The sequence below is a fragment of the Typha latifolia genome, chromosome 2, assembly GCF_019914945.1.
Source record: "Typha latifolia isolate L0001 chromosome 2, TyphaL0001v2, whole genome shotgun sequence".
NCBI classification, from domain to species: Eukaryota; Viridiplantae; Streptophyta; class Magnoliopsida; order Poales; family Typhaceae; genus Typha; species Typha latifolia.
In genome coordinates this window covers 859833-876422 of record NC_133087.1, presented here as the reverse complement: position 1 = coordinate 876422, position 16590 = coordinate 859833, and the positions used below count along the sequence as shown (strand labels likewise).

General features: G+C 39.1%; 3 protein-coding genes across 9 annotated transcripts; 2 read left to right on the top strand and 1 right to left on the bottom strand.

The window, feature by feature from the left end:
* Positions 1-118: 118 nt before the first annotated feature.
* Positions 119-9527, bottom strand: LOC140781743 (uncharacterized). 7 transcript variants are annotated; one of them, XM_073127914.1, is made up of 19 exons: positions 9200-9527; positions 8599-8668; positions 7966-8502; positions 7692-7877; positions 7480-7593; positions 6565-6623; positions 6357-6423; positions 6180-6231; positions 5862-5954; positions 5565-5648; positions 5130-5432; positions 5014-5054; positions 3998-4059; positions 3307-3376; positions 2042-2122; positions 1829-1930; positions 1153-1280; positions 652-795; positions 119-556 (listed from the first exon to the last, which is right to left on the bottom strand). In XM_073127914.1, exons 1-19 carry the CDS (start codon positions 9283-9285, stop codon positions 373-375), a joined length of 2463 nt encoding a protein of 820 aa, XP_072984015.1. In that variant the 5' UTR covers positions 9286-9527; the 3' UTR covers positions 119-372. The 7 variants fall into 7 exon arrangements, 6 of the variants coding, with proteins under 6 accessions (XP_072984015.1, XP_072984017.1, XP_072984014.1 ...); XM_073127916.1 differs by having other exon boundaries at positions 652-772; XM_073127913.1 differs by having other exon boundaries at positions 5014-5432; positions 7966-8126; positions 8196-8502.
* Positions 9528-9679: 152 nt separating this feature from the next.
* LOC140781745 (CDP-diacylglycerol--glycerol-3-phosphate 3-phosphatidyltransferase 2-like) lies at positions 9680-13621 on the top strand. Its single transcript, XM_073127920.1, has 7 exons — positions 9680-10230; positions 11746-11843; positions 11951-12001; positions 12155-12268; positions 12627-12683; positions 12763-12848; positions 12949-13621. The coding sequence occupies exons 1-7, from the start codon at positions 9753-9755 to the stop codon at positions 13067-13069; spliced, it is 1005 nt and encodes a 334-aa protein (XP_072984021.1). The 5' UTR covers positions 9680-9752; the 3' UTR covers positions 13070-13621.
* Positions 13622-13782: 161 nt separating this feature from the next.
* On the top strand, positions 13783-16070 carry LOC140781742 (pentatricopeptide repeat-containing protein At2g37310). The gene has a single exon (XM_073127911.1). It carries the CDS (start codon positions 13955-13957, stop codon positions 15923-15925), a length of 1971 nt encoding a protein of 656 aa, XP_072984012.1. The 5' UTR covers positions 13783-13954; the 3' UTR covers positions 15926-16070.
* The last annotated feature ends 520 nt before the right edge of the window (positions 16071-16590 follow it).

The following is a 16590-nucleotide window of genomic DNA, read 5'->3' as shown; positions in this document are numbered from 1 at the left end:
TATAGTGTATAAATTTTCTCCATTTCCAAACTTCGTCATCCAGTAGTCGCTTTCCTATCACTATTCTCAATCTAACAGCTAAAGATACAGAGAAGAATACAAAGAAGCAGATGTGGCGTTTATAAAATGATAAACATCTTAATTCATTCCTTTATCTCTCAATTGTTTCACTCAATAAAACTTGTAATTCATTGACAGTACTGTTATAAAAGAATAAGTTAAATGATATACACAGCAATTCTTTTCTCAGTTCCTCCATTAATTGACTACCTTACAAAGTAGCAGAAGAATTGAGCTTGTGAATTTGATGATTTATAAAGAACGATACAACAAAAAAAGTTGAAAATATTATGGGCAAAGCTAATTGGATTATTATGCACAGTGTATGCCAATTTCAGATTGCGCATGCAGTTGAATGTAACAATCAACCTCATCCAGCGTTCTACTTGTCCGATTCTTCATGGCCTTCGAGACCTTTGTCTGGTACTCCAAGGTTTTGCACTGTGCTGGTAGGGGTTTTGCCTTCAGCCCTCTGCTCTGCGGCATTTGATTTACCCTGAAATGACTTGTCCATTCAATTACTTTAAACCAGAATTTACTGCAATCTTGTTCTGAAATTAAAATAGCAGCATCGTAGGAAAAAAAACATACCTTGTTCTTATCAAGCCAACCAAATCCAAATGGTCTGGAGAGCAAGCCCGATCTCCTGGCAGGTGCGACATGAGATGGCTCTTGATTGTTATGCACAAATAAATGGACCGTATCTGGAGTTCTACAAATATATTGCAATTCAAGCTGTCATATGAATATATGAATTTTCAGAAGGTGCATACACCGCAACGTTTTTAACAGACCAAACTGCACAGCTAGCAAGAATATTCCAAGGCCTCCCATAGTTATTGAATTGTGAAGGAAATTCCCAGTGGAAGGATAAAAAGTGTGCAATAGATCAAACATATAAAATATGGCAAAGTGTACTCACCTAAGAAAAAAAAAGAAAAGGAAAAAAAAAGCAGTAGGAAAGACCATGCAATATAATGAAACATTAGAAAAGATCATTTTCATGAAAATGCTGAAGATAATTTATTGTTCCTCTAACAATGGAGAAAAAAATGAAAGAACGGAGTATCACATGGCAAAGTGGCAACATACCTGGGAGAACTTTGTTGGGCTTTAACCTGGCCAGACTGGTACTGCAGTGTTGCCTCCAGCATCGTTTCTGCCATCACAGCCCTTTTATCCATTTGCACAAGAGCAGCCATTACCTCTTCATATTGTTCCTGCATATATCTGGTAAGAATGAGTAATATGTGCAATGAATGTCCAATTAAAAAAAAAATTATGTATGATCATTTACTACAGACTGGTGCATCTAAAAGCAGAAAGAAGTGAAAATTAAGCAGCTGTTAAGTAGCTTGCAAGGTGTTAGAGGCAGTGGCAATACTAAGTGGTGAGCAGAGCATTTTAAACTACCAAAAACAATTGGGTTGTTTTTCAATCATCAAACGAAACGAGAATCAAATCATGCCTCTTGTTGCAAATTTAAGACTAAGGGCGTGCAGTTGGAAGATGGGAGGAGGAGCAGGATTCTGAACTGATAACATCATAAGCAGCTCAAATAGCAGTTGTGTGTCCACAGCAGATACATCTTGTATGCTGCTAGGATTTATCATAAACAAAGCATATGATTTTATTACTAGCAATGTGCTATTACCAAGAACTTTGAGGGAACAGTTTTAATTAAAACCTGGTATGGAGCATGAAAACATTTTTAGAAAACATAAACATCCAGTAAGATATATCCAGCATCCACAGTACAAAAAACAACCTGGAGCACGTGAGCTGCATATTTTTGAGCAGCAGCTTCTTGCTCAGCAAAAATGCGAGCATCTTCTGTGGCTTTTTGCTCCTGTTCCACCCTCATCAAGATCTAAAGTAGTCATCACAGTGAATCGATTTTTGGTATTAATACAGCAGTACAGCATATAAGGACAAACAATAAGCAAAATAGAAAATCAGATAAATATCAATTAAATGTCACCTGAAGCATAGCATGCTCTTGCTCTTGCTTATCTGCAAGAGCCTTCCGGAGTTCAGACACCTCTTGCTCTAACTGCTCAACCTGCCAAATAGACACTTTTTGGAGTATGAATAGCAAGACATTCCAGAAGGAAAAAATGAAAGGAAAAGGAAATAAATTTATTCATGTTATTCACATTGTTAAGAGTACATACCTCTTCATTCAGTCATTACTTAGTATGGACGAAAAAGCATTTACAATATTCTTTAAACTTAAAAAGTAAAAAGTATGTAGAAGAGCTAATTTTAAGCTCACAAGCCATAACTTGCCCAATATTGGCATAGCTTGATGCAATCTGCAGTTCCATTTTTCAAAACATTTAAACAGTAGAACCTAATTCCTTTGCTAAGCAGAAATGATACAATTCTTTTAATATAATTTAGCTTAAGCAAGTTTGTTTGGAGTAAAAACTTCTGACTAATGAGGTCAATCAAGGAATGCTACGAACTTCCAAGTTGCATGCTTGACTACCCGTCTTCTATTTGAACATGCTCCCAGAATCATCTTACCCTTCACCCTAAATCTTGACCTAGTGATGGGGCCAAAAAAGAAAGAAAGAAAATCCCTAAAAGGTAGTCCTTTTGGTTTCTTGCTTAACTTCCATAGATGGGAATATCATCTGGTGAGCAAGGAAAAAGTTTACTTTTAGGAACTACATACAATTCCAATAAATCATTTGGCACTTGATGAATTCAGTGTAACTTGAGAAAAGTCCTCAAATTCCAACCTTGCAGAATGAGGAAGAAATATCTCATATATACTAACTCATTAGCAACCAAAGTACCTAAGTAACTAAAAGGAACAGTTAAGGCATCTTTTGCCATTGCTCATAAGCAAACAAGATCTGCACATACAGATTCATAACCAAATTGGCCTGAAAACAACTAGCCATAAGCACACACATAGGTGTATGAGCAGAAGAAATAATCAACTAGGAAACCTCTAGGCAAAACATTATGGCACAAGAGCAGCTCCACCGCAGAGACATAATGAGGAGCAATGGGATAGCACCCATACATGGATAGATCTAAGTTGCAATACAAATATGAACCTACATCAGCATTGTCCCAGCCTTTTAAGAACAAGCTGAAATTAATCCACTTCATGTGACGAGATATGTACACTTACAGAACGACGTCTTAAAAACAAAATACTAGATGCAACTTAGCAACAAAAAGTAGATGGTATCTTAACAAAAGATCCTCCGTAAAGAATCCTTAATATACCTTAGCACTCAAAAGATGTCTATTATCCTGCTTGGTCATCTCCATCAATGCTGTTTCTAGTTCCTCAGCTCTGAGAAAATTGAACAGAGAGAATTTAGATTTTGATGAAGTTCAAGATGACTTCAACTTAGGCCATAAATGAATATTATATCATTGAAAATTTTCCCTTGGACCAAATGCAAAAGTAGAATATGGAGTTGTTAGGCAGCAAAGCAAAGCTAGTATAACATGTGTATGTTCTTTCACATATTCTAGGTATAACAGCAAGGCAAAGCAAGTAATGTGAGAGATACTCTGATGATTTTAGTGTATCAATCAGAAGTAAAAGTATTAAAAAGTAAAGAGGGGATTTCCCAGTGATAACTACCTCACCAGTATTGCAATGCACTTTAGGCAAATTCGTTGACATATTTGCCCATTAAATGAATTGTAAATCCTTCTCATCCATCAATCATAATTTAATTTCAGAGCTCAATAGAAGGTTGTTCTAATATGCAGTTAAGCAATATTAATAGATTCATAAGAGAACCAAGTAAACTGAAATGAGACTAAGACTGAAGGGACCTGGATGCAATATTGAATTCAAATCACTAAAATTGAAGGTAAGAACAAAGATTTAAGGAATGCACTTTCTAGGTAATACTCTTCACTAGTCTCAAAAGGTCAACCTGAATGGTATAAAGAAACTAACCTGAGTACAGCAGATCTTTTCTCCTGCAGCAATCTGCTTAATTCAACCTTCAGCCACATCACCTAAATTGGAGTTTCTTCCATCAAAATTCAACAACAGAGAAAAGCATTCTACAATAAAGGGATCATCTCAAACCATTAGGCGTATCTGATTGAGTTGATAAAAACAGATGCACTGGTGTTTAATTAGAGGATAACATGCTGATGTAATGCAAGACAAGGCCAATATCATATTTGAACATTAATGAGCATGGCATTATGATATTATCAGCATGATTCATTTTAACAGTTTTAAGCAGCAACGCAGTGAATTTCTGAATCTTAAGAATAATCAACTTTACATTATCCATTATTAAAAAAAAGGAACAAAACAACTAATATGGTCAAGTGATCTTTATTTTCTTGAAGATGTAAGTACCTCACCTTTTTCTTGGATCATTTGAGCAACATCTTTAAGGACCTCTTCTAAAAATTAGTAATGCTATCTGTTGAGGTCTCCTTATCATCATCTAAAAATCCTATCAACTTGATAATCAACATATATATAACATCAACACTGAGACAAGCATTATATTATGAGTTATTAAGATTTAAGATGATCAATATTTATTGAAGTCATACAAAAATATATAATAGTTTGTAGGAGAAAGTGCCTATTATTTCGGAAAAGGAAAACAAAAAACCTCTCAAGCACATGTCAAATTCTAATTAAGTAGCAGCTTGACAGCTTGACTGTTATATGGGGTAATAGCTTCCAGGGTTCGTTATCTCAGGAAGCTGTTTAGAAACACATACTGAGACAAAATCCACCAGACACTAGAGGAGAAAGGCAATACGCTACTTTAGCACCATTCATCAGGATTGCAGGCCAGTTCAAGACAAGCTTACCTATATTGTATCACATCCTACGTGTGAGGAGCTAAGTGGGCACCATGCCAGATAGCGTCAATAGAGGCAAAAGAGTGGAAAACCAAAGAAAAAAGAAGTACCACCATAAAAAGTCAAACAACAGAATACCTGTTCTTTGAGATCAGGGACCACATCCAACACCATTTCATCTGTTGAGTTAAAATATCCTTCAAAATTTGCAGACACAGACTTGAACTGAAATTCTTCGTTTGTTTGCTGCTCACCAAATCCTTCTGTGGAGTTGCTTTGTGGGAGTAGTGATCCTGGGTCATGTTTAAAACTGTACAGCTTAGATGCTAGACCCTTTGGATCCTTCAAAGCACGCAGTCCTCTGGATCTTTCCTCCATGGCAGCAAGGACTTCTGGCATATGTTTTTTCCTCAAGTGTTGCAATTGCATCTCATTTATAGCCTGATAACCCATGCAAGCTGTCAAGACAAGCTGGCTGCTGTCAAAAGTGGAACCAGCAAGTGACTGCAGTAATGTAATTGCATCTCCAGCATCTTTTGTGGTCACCAGAGCAGGACCTATGAATTAACATGTTAGCAAGCAATAATGATTATTCATCAACTCTCGACAAAGCACATGAATTAAAGAAAGTATATTAAATATATTCTAAAGTCGGTAAACAAGATGAAAGAAAAGCAAAACACACGTACCATATAACTCCATCAAAGCAAGTGCTGTTCGGAATAACATAACACGATTTCCATCAAATAGAAGGACGTCCCAGACACGAAGAACTGAAATACGATAAGTGAGACTTTTCAAAAGTCAGATTTGGACATAAATTCATAAAAAAGAAATGGTGAACATGGTTATTAAACTGCAAATCTAAAACTTATGCAGAAGTAAGAAAGGAAGTAATAATTTAAAAGACTGAGTATGAGGTATCACTCCATGATATGCTATCAGTGACTTAAAGGAAGTAACACATATAAATAATAAAACCTGACCACTTTCCCATGGAAGCATATTCACAAAAATGGAAAGGAACCAAGGTCCAGTGACCCATGCCACCTGCACTCCCAGGTAATCTAGATGGTTGACTGCAAAAGATACAAATTCAGATTGTTAATAGTTTTTCTCATCCATGAGTTAGTTAAAAAAAAGTTGGATGTTTTATACAAGTCATAAAGGGATTTAAATCTGGTTCCAAATAAACTTTGGCATGGCTTGATGGATGCAGTTAACACATTTGTCTATAAGGATTAATGGTGGTGAATATGTATAAGCAAATGATGATATAAGTATTGGTAGAATATGATACAGACCCAATTTTGGAAATCTTTCACGCACCATTTCCTCAAAAATGAGCTGGTCCACCTGAGATGACATAGGATGGAAATAGAGTTCATATGTATGCAACATCATCTTATATCATTTACTTGGAGAAAATTTCAAGCAAAAAGACAAAATTACTAAATTATCCCAACAAATGTAACGATCACCTGAGATTCAATCATTTCCTCAGAATAATAACCATCAAAGTAATCATCAATAATTCCCAGTAAAGCCCTGACATATATTGATTTAAAGTAGAATATATGAAGCTAGCTGTGATGATGATAACTGATGCATCTTGTGACTACAAGTAGAAAAATGATTTCCAGCAAAATGTCATCCATAGGGTGACAGAATTTATGATGTAAAACCTACCAGAATGCATTTTCCTCAGGCATAAGCAATAATAATAACCCTGCAAAGAAGTTCATGGCCTGCATGTAAAAAATTCAAGATATAACTTCTCTAATGTATCTGAAAATGTAAACAGCTACTCAAATGCTGAACAAGAAAAAAATTTAGCTCTAGGAGGGAAAAAATTAACTGGAGAAACTGTGCTGAACAAGAAACATGGATCTTCAGTAGCTCAGCTAGACAAGCACTCATAACATACAGGAGAACACAACTGTTTTCAGATTAGCACCATATTTTGAGTTGTTGGAAATCACAAAATTTGCTATTATTTGTCCCAGGAGTAAAATCATACCAACAATTATACACGACATATGGTGTTGCACAATATTATTGCATAGTTTTCAATGTAAGTAAGACAGAATTTCAATTGGATCCCCGAAGGAATGGCCAATTACTAACTAGCATTTGTGTTTATATCAAAGACAAGGAGCTTTCTGAAGATCTTAGAAATTATAATAATTTAAGTGACTCAGAAGAGAAGATCATTGCCTCTCTTAAGATAGATAAAAAAATGCTATGACCTACAATTGGTAATTGTGTTCCATTCTTGGCCCTATCCTTACTAAGTGAGATGCCCCGAATGACAGTAACTGAATATGCAGGGTTGGTTCATTCAAGAAAGTACACTGTTGTCCTGAACAACTTTTTTCAGTGTTCTTTAGCCAACATATTTTGTTGACTAGCCGATATTCAGGAAAATAATTTAAAAATGCACCATTTCATTCAAAATCTTTATGATCAAAAGAAATAATTCATCGTAAACTAAAGTATATAATTCTGTATCACAAATTTTCCCAACAGAAGTACGAGAAAAGAGAACTGATTACATACAAGACAATCTCAAGCGACAGCAGTTCAGGGGCTCAGGGCATGTACCTGGCAGTACCCAACTGATGGATTGTGCCGTGCATATGCTGTTAACAAACGCCTTAAAGCATTTCTTCCATCCTCATCTAATGCAGGATGTCCTGGAAATGTTCGAGGCAAATCCTGTAGAGACACCATACAAGTAAAAGCTGATGAAAATACTTGGTTATAGTGAAAACAGTAATTTAATATTTCCACTACAAAACACTTCGTCAAATGACCTTTTCAATTTGTCCCTTCCATTTCTCAGGTGCACATCCATGATCCTTTGTTGTGGTGTTTATTTGATCATTTGGTAGTGAACCATTTGGTTCCTTGTTATTGCCAGTTTTACATTCTGTATCTAGCAATTTATCATAATATCCGACCACCCTTCGCTTCTTCACACCCACAAAAGCTTGCCAAAGCTGCATTGCAATGTAGTATGTATAATTACAGGACATCCATATCATAGCAAAGTAAGAAGCAATTTGAAGAGTAGAATACTGACTGCACCTCTCCTCTCAGAGCCATTGGCAACCCTCCGCGAACCAGGCTCTCAAGCTCCTCTTTACAAGGGAAAGAACTGTCTTCATTTTCTGCTGCAGTATCAGAATTTCCAACATCACTTGAGGGGGCTTCTTCAGCCACATCAGTGAGCTCTTCCTCTGACTCATCTGCATGACCCACTCTTAAGAGAGTTGCTGGCTCTTCGATTGAATCAAGAATGCTCTCACCCTTCTTACCTTCCTGTTCATTGTGCAATTTCCTTCTCTTCTTCACACGAGAGCTCATCATCTGCTCGATGGCACAAAGGGATGGTCTTATCTCTCTCCAATTTTGGACATGTCCATTACCCGAAAAGGCTTTCCCTGTATCATCACACTTGCCAATGGTTTCCCCACTCTGATCACAATGTTCGTCTTCTGCTGTCACATTCTCTGATTCTGCGTTAGGTTTTTTTATTAATGAGTCATCAAGAGGTGACTTGGCCAACTCAGCCAGCCTCTCCAAGAAGTCATTCCATCGCTCCGATCTCTCTTCCTCCTCCTCCTGAATCAGTGACAATTATAACAAATTTAAGCAACCGAATACCAGCCAAGAAGATACAGAGATGAACAATTTCGGGAGAGGAAGTAATTGCGTTGCCTTGTAAATGTTCGCATACTCCCGATATCTCTGCAAATGCTGAGGCCGCACGGCAAATCCATACGCATCCCTGTTCAAGATTCACCATGAGGATTCGTCAAAAACTGAATGGAAAATCCGAAAAAAAGAAATCACACCTTTACCTACCTAAACATCGATTAGAGAGATGAATGCAAAATAAAAGAAGCACAGTAAATATGAGAAAAGGCGACTTTTACCTAGACGGAACATCCATAGACAAAAAAAAGAAACAATCAAATCACCGTAACAAAGCTCTAATTAGATCATTCATCTCTCCAACTCTTCAATAACGCATACTAAAACCCTAGACTAGAATCGAATGTCCACGTAAAGATCCCGAATTTAACCTCTATTGCCAAAGAAGGTACAACATATATCCTACTGCTCTGGCGCCTTTAAATGGCCGAGATTGCAAACAACGTCGCACGAACTACGAGTTGCGAACGACGAAGACCGGAAAAGAGGAATACTTAAAATAAGGACAAGGAAAACATCGACTTTGATAAAGATTTTAAAATCGGCGAGCATCACGGAGGCGGCAGCGAGGACACGTGGCGAGACGGGTTCATTTCGCGCTCACCTCTTGTGCTCGAACTCGAACTCGAACGCGACGAAGGGAAGACTCTTATCGTTCGAGTTCCTTCCCCTTACCATCTCCGATTCCATCGGCGAAGGAGACGGCGACGACAAGGAGAAAACTTATCCTTCACTTTGCTATTGCTTCTTGCAAACATTAGCACATGGAGAAAAAGTTGATAGCTTGCGAAATATCGTGGCTTCGAGAGATGATCAAAGAGTTGACCTTGATGAGAGCCTTAGCTAAAGCCTCTTCTCGTCTGTGAGTCCAACACAACACGCTTGTTCATGGCTCTGGACGGCTTCGACGAAAGAGTTGGTAATCAATCGTCAGTAGACTTTTTCCTGCCTGCTTAATGCTTATTCCCTACCCGGATGTAAAAAAATTTTCTACAGCCGTGGCTGTAGACGATCCTTTTCCACGTGGAAAACTTTTCCCCCTGCCCTGCATATTCGCCACGAAAAATAGGGAGTAAATAAAATGGGAGAGGTCGAGTGCGTTCCCCTCCTCCACCGGCCAAGAGGATTCATTCGTACATCCATACATACATCCATCCATGCCCCCATCTATTCCCGCATCCCTCCTCAAAGCCGTTACTAGTATCCATCCTTCCCGTCACCACCCTCCTCCTCCCTTTATTTATGGCAATTCCCCTCACCCGATAACCCTTCGCCCTAGCACTTATTCTCCCTCTTATTCTCATCTTATAGCTAGATCCAGCTCTACCCGGAATAGCTTATTCGCCGTTTCCGCGAACAGGTTGGGGAAGAGGGGGTTGTCGTGGATGAGGCCCGGATCTGGGGGCGGGGAGAGGTCGTTGGGGGCGAGGAAGCGGGGGGCGGTGGCACCCGATCTAGGCGGAGGGGCCGCGATGGGTTCGGGTTCGGGTTCGGGTTCGGGAGCGGAATACCAGAACGGGAAAGGAGAAGTGGAGAACGATGGAGGCTTTAAGGGGCAGCGATCGATGCGATTGCTTACGATTCCCACAGTTCTTACGATCGGGAGGGTTGCGGCGGTTCCGCTTCTCGTCAGCAGTAGGTTTCCACTTTGATGCCCTCGATTTCCGAGAATTTTGGGTTTTTAATTTAGACGAAAATTTAAAGATGGGATTTTGCTACGGCTTTTCTTTTCGTATCTGGAGGCGTTTGTTGGTTGTTGACGTTCGGTGGTGGTGATGTGGATTTGCTTCTGGATTTATCATTGGGCGATGGTTACGTAAAAGTGGAGATTTTGAGATTCGTCTCAGTGAATATAAGGCTATCTTTGGATGAAGATGAAAGGAAATAATTTGCTATCCTTCTTTTGGATATACGAGAGGAGAGAAATGAAGAGAAAGGGATAGAAAATAGTTTCTCTGTTCCTCCTCACGTTTGAAGAGAAAAATAAGTGATCGTCAGAAGCTAATTCTTTTTTCTCTCCCTTTCTCGTCGTTTCTCCTCTATTCTCTCTTAAAATTTCTATCTAAACGAGAGAAAATCTATGCATAATTGTATAGACATGTTTTTGAGCTACTCATGGATGAAGGCCTTAATTCTTCTTAGTTAAACAAAGGATTAGATTGAAGATACATATGTTAAACATGATCAGCATCATATGAAGTATATAAAACTAAGAATCACGGTTTCTTTGGATCTTTCTCAGGATCTTGCTGTTCCAAAATTATCAATGTTAATGACTTATACAATGGTATTTTCGTGATCAACAGTTCAGAATGACAAAAGTTAACTGAATTGACCACCATGATCCAGCCTTTTATTTTTCGAAAGTTCAAATTGTGTGTGCCACAACTTTTCCTACAACTGTGAAATCCTATAAAGACTAGCTACTGTGAATATTAAGTGATCCTCATTGTAAAGGCTATAAGCTTTAGGGTCAGTAGAATGGCTTTAGTATCCTTCCACATTTAGGAGGCACTATTAACATGATGAAAGCACTATCTTTTTGACAAATTTAGTTAATTTGGCTTCATATTTAAAATAGGTAGTGGTTCCATGGTAGTTGTTCTTGTACTGCAATGTAATTGAGACAGAGTGCCTTTGTGTGAGGTGTCATGCTATTTATGTTTAGCTGCTTGAAGCAAATCTCTAATATCAATTTAAGGGTCATAAGAAAAAAAAATGAGATCAATATTTACTGTGAGGAACTTGAGCCAGAATAGTTTTGTCTTCATTATTTGACTGTAGGGTAGTTATTCATAAGCTAAATATCTCATAATAGATCTGCAAATGATTGTAATTCAATCATTATCAGTTTTGATCCACCAATCCTCGCTGGTTGGGATCCTTCCATCATTCTCAGCTTTTGAATGATTTTATGCTGGAATTCTAGTGTACTATTCCCTCTAGATTCCATGTTGCATCTGAAGCATCGAACCTTATCAAGCTTGTTAAACTTTGTTTTTGGTTGGTGTTAATTCAAGAACATTAATTTTTTTAAGTTCAATTTAAGTCTTTATGCATCATAGCTTAACCTATTAATGATGTATTTCATGTCTGGAGATTTTCTTTGAAGTGCATGTGAAGAGACTAATTTCTTAATATTCTGACTAGCATTTTACATGAACGGCCGTTGGGCAACAACTGCCACAACAAGTATCTTTCTTGCTGCAGCAATCACAGATTGGCTAGATGGCTATATTGCTAGAAAGGTTTGCACTACCTATCTATTATGTTCTGGATATTGATGTCATTAGTCATTCATTATATTTTATTCTCCAATTTATTGATTGTTTGGCATCCTATTCGTTGATGCTAGATGCAATTAGGAACAGCTTTTGGTGCATTTTTGGATCCCGTGGCTGATAAGGTTTCCCTTTTCATCTGTTGTTTTTCTTTATTCATTATATGCCAGTTAAATATTAGATAGATAAAATCCTACAAAAATTAGAAAAACAGGACTGCTATAATGTTTTATCAGTGTCAAAGATCCCGCATTAATGTTTCTGTTTGTCAAATGCAGCTTATGGTAGCTGCCACTCTAGTGCTGTTGTGCACCAGACCATTGGAAGTACCTTTATTTGCACAAGTACCATGGATTCTGACAGTACCTTCAATTGCGATTATTGGCAGAGAGGTATTGACATATTCACCTTTTCATGCTCTTGTGCTCCAATTCATTGGTGCCTTGGTGTCTAAATTCGCTTCGTTTTGGTTTGATGTGGATATTAAACATTTAGTCAACAACTTATTCCTTTATCATCTAAAGATATCCACACGATGGCCAATTCATGAATGTTGATTAGATGGAACAACATAATTTATATTATGAAAGCTTTATCGTCATGTTTTATGGAATAACGAACTTTAAAAATATGATCGCTACCTTTGCGGCAACTGTTTGTTCCACCACATTCTGTCATGACTCATATTAGCTCAATTTGTGTACTCTGCAACTTTCAGTGGACCTAACATGACCTTCTCTTGTTCCATAGATAACAATGTCAGCTGTCAGAGAGTGGGCTGCTTCTCAGAATAGTAAAGTTCTCGAGGTTAATTTTCTCTCTTGGACTGCTCAACATGGGTAATACTTCTCAGTTTAGATGCCTGATCTTTAAAATGTGATGGCAGGCTGTGGCAGTAAACAATTTGGGGAAATGGAAGACAGCAACACAAATGACTTCATTGATCATCCTCCTTGCTGCTAGAGACTCCAGGTTGTTAGTCTTTTCTGATAGCCTTCTATCATGTTTCTCTTTTAGTGCGATTACTTGCAAGATAGTTTGTCTGATCTCTTCTTTCTTTTGAGCAATGCAGTCTAACAGGGACCGATGGCATAGTTGCTTCCGGTGTATTTCTGCTTTACATATCTGCTGGACTTGCTGTATGGTCACTAATAGTGTACATGAGGAAGATATGGAGGGTTCTCTTGAAATAGTTCAATTTATTTCAAGACGGACTCGAGCTCAAGCACCTTGGACTTTTAATAGCATCTGGGATTGATATGTCTTGAACCAAACAGTGGGCTCTTATAGTGAGGGGGACCTAGCAATTCTTCGACAAACTCACTAAGATTTTTCTTTTTTTCTTTTTTTTCTTTTTGGTAATCAAGGTATGTTATCTGATCATCTGATCGGTGGGCCAGATTGAACGATGGTAGATTTCGAGGCTGGGCATGGAACAATCAGCCATACTTTTTTCTACCATATTCTGTCAAAGTAAGATTGAAGTTTAGCTAGGGAAGAGGACCTCCAAACATTTGGCAGCTCTATTACTTGCAGGGGATTCTTCACAACGTTGTACCACTGCAGCTCCTTCTGGTCATTCTTTGTGGAATCTTTTGTAGTGCTAAAATATTAGCTAATATCTTGTGGTTGTATTGCGGAAACACAATAGTTATCTATACCAAGAAGGTCAGCAAGCAGTGCTTATACACTTGCCTGTCACTAAGACTGATATAAATTACAAGGATACTACATCTTTTCAGTTATTGACAGCATTTTTAGCATATAATTTAATCCAAATATTCTCTCTGTCTTTCTGTTCTTTTCTTTTCTTCTCCTTGATAAGAGATGCACCAAGGTTTAAACTTCATGCCCTTTCAATTTGTCATTTATTCCTACACTATTATTCAGTACATTATAGACTAGCATTCAAAAATTCTGCCGAAGTGTTTTAAGAGTTTGTTTACCAGAGAGGATGGTTTGTATTGTTCTCTCGATAAAAGCACTTATCTAGGACTTGCATTGCATGGCAGAGATATATTTGTGTATAAATTGGGTTAAACCCGAATAGTATCATCTTATATCGGGCTTTTATATGGATGAGGTTATTGGCGCAGCTAAACCAACTCCAATCCTTCTCCACCGCAGTCCCTGACTTTCGCGTCTACGGCCACCTCATCCAACACTGTGCCGACCAAGGCCTTCTCCACATCGGCCGCCGACTTCACGGCCGTCTCGTCGTACTTTCTATCATCCCTGATAATTTCCTCGCCTCCAAGCTTATCTCGCTCTACTCGCGCCATGGCTTTCTCCCTGATGCTTCCAAGGTGTTCGACCAAATTCCCAACAAGAACCTCTTCGCATGGAACGCCATTCTCATCGCCTACGCCCTCCACTCTCCAAACCCGTCGCGAGCTCTTCGTCTATTCGCTTCCTCCTTCCCCTCCAGTTCCCTCTTCCCCGACGCATTCACGGCATCGGCTCTTCTCAAGTCGCTTGCGTCCTCTCCTCCGTTTTCCGCTCCCCGCTTAGCCCATGAGCAGCTCCATTCCTTCTCCATTGTTCGAGGATTCGACTCTGACCTCTTTGTCGCAAATGGGTTGGTCACGCTATACGCTCACGTCGATGAATTGGGTTGTGCCAGGAAGGTGTTTGATGCGATGCCGCAGCGAGATATCGTGTCGTGGAACTCCCTGATTTCTGGGTACTCGCAGGGCGGGCAGTATGAGGCTTGTTTGGAGATGTACAGAAAAATGGTGGAATTGAGGTTAGACGGAGTGGAGCCCAATGGTGTCACGGTGGTGAGTGTTTTACAAGCTTGTTCGCAGACTAAAGATCTTGTTTTTGGAATGGATGTTCATCGTTTTGCCATTGAGAATGGGATACAGATAGATATCACAGTGTGGAATTCGATCGTTGGGTTCTATGCCAAGTGTGGGAGCTTGGATTATGCTCGGCAGATGTTTGACGGAATGGCTGAGAAGGATGGGGTCAGTTACAGCGCAATGATAACGGGCTATATGTCTTATGGCTTTGTCAAGCGGGCGATGGAGCTCTTCCGGGAAATGCCAAACACAGGTCTTAGTACATGGAATGCTGTAATTGCCGGTCTGTTTCAGAACAATTGCCATTCAGATGTCATCAAATTAGTTCGTGAAATGATTGCTTCTGGCTTAAGGCCTAACTCAGTGACTCTTTCAAGTATTCTTCCTTCCCTTTCCTTCTTTTCAAATCTCTTGGGTGGGAAGCAGGTCCATGGCTATGCCATCAGGAATGAATGTGATCAGAACATATATGTAGCGACCGCGATTATCGACACATATGCTAAAGCTGGTTTCCTTGATGGGGCTCGAAAGGTCTTTGGGCTAACTAAAGGTAGAAGCGTCATTGTCTGGACTGCGATCATATCAGCTTTTGCAGCTCATGGTGACGCCAATGCTGCAATGAGTATACTCAGTAATATGCTCAACAGTGGGACTAAGCCAGACGCTGTCACCTTCACTGCTGTTCTCAATGGCTGTGCTCATGCTGGCTCTGTAGAGGAAGCTCACTGCATTTTTTATACAATGCTGCCAATATATGGCATTCCTCCTGGAATTGAACATTATGCTTGCATGGTCGGTGTACTAAGTCGTAATGGGATGCTTAAGGAGGCTTTTGAGCTTGTAAACAAGATGCCATTTGAGCCAAATGCAAAGGTCTGGGGCGCATTGCTCAACGGAGCTGCAGTATTTGGTGATGTGAAGCTTGGAAGGTTTGCTTTCGACCAGTTAGTTGAGATCGAGCCGGACAGCACAGGGAACTACATTGTTATGGCTAATTTATACGCCAAGGCTGGGAAATGGAAGGAAGCCAAAAGGGTAAGGGATAGGATGTCAGGGGTTGGATTGGAGAAGCTTCCTGGCTGTAGTTGGATAGAGATGAGCAATGGTCTGCATGTGTTTGTGGCTAGAGATACATCTAATGAGAGGTTTGAAGAAGTGTATTTGGTTCTTGAAGGACTAGTTAGATTGATGAGAGAAGAGGGTCATGTTTCTCTCTGCGAATTGGATGAAGAAACTAGTTGTTAAAAATGTTTTTCTTTAGAAAAGTGTGAGACTCTAATTAAATCGATGCCGTGAGATACTTTGTATACAACATGAGGCTCATTGACTCGTGCTAGAAGATGTTAGATTGATGATTAAATCATTAATATGTGGTGTATCATGTGAAAAAGATTAGTAATGTTTGTTATAAAAATTGTCTCATGAGAGCTAATTTTAAATAAATTAGGAGATTATGAGAAGTTATGTCAATGGATATGTTATCAATTACCTTCGCATTGGAAACAACATCTACGTATCAAAGTTTTGAACACTTATATATATATATATAGAATAAATGGTTTCATAAACTATTTAGTAGAAGAATCTCTTAGTGCATGCAATCCTTTGCACCAAAGAGAATGACCGCTTCGTTAACGAAGACCATAACAAGACTGTATGCAATCCTGCCTCACGTCCTGGTGATCCAGCACTAACTCCGTTGCCGCCACCATCATCTCCGCAGCAGCCCTTCGATCATCCACGGTGGGTGGTGATGATTATCAAAGCTGCGAGTACTATGATGACAGATGGTTTTTCTAGAAATAGATGGTTGGATTAATGGGGAGGGGAGGATGGATTGTGGAGGAGAGGGAAAAGTGGATTGGGGGAGGAGGGATTCAGATGGGGTGGGAGAAAGACGAGGAAGACAA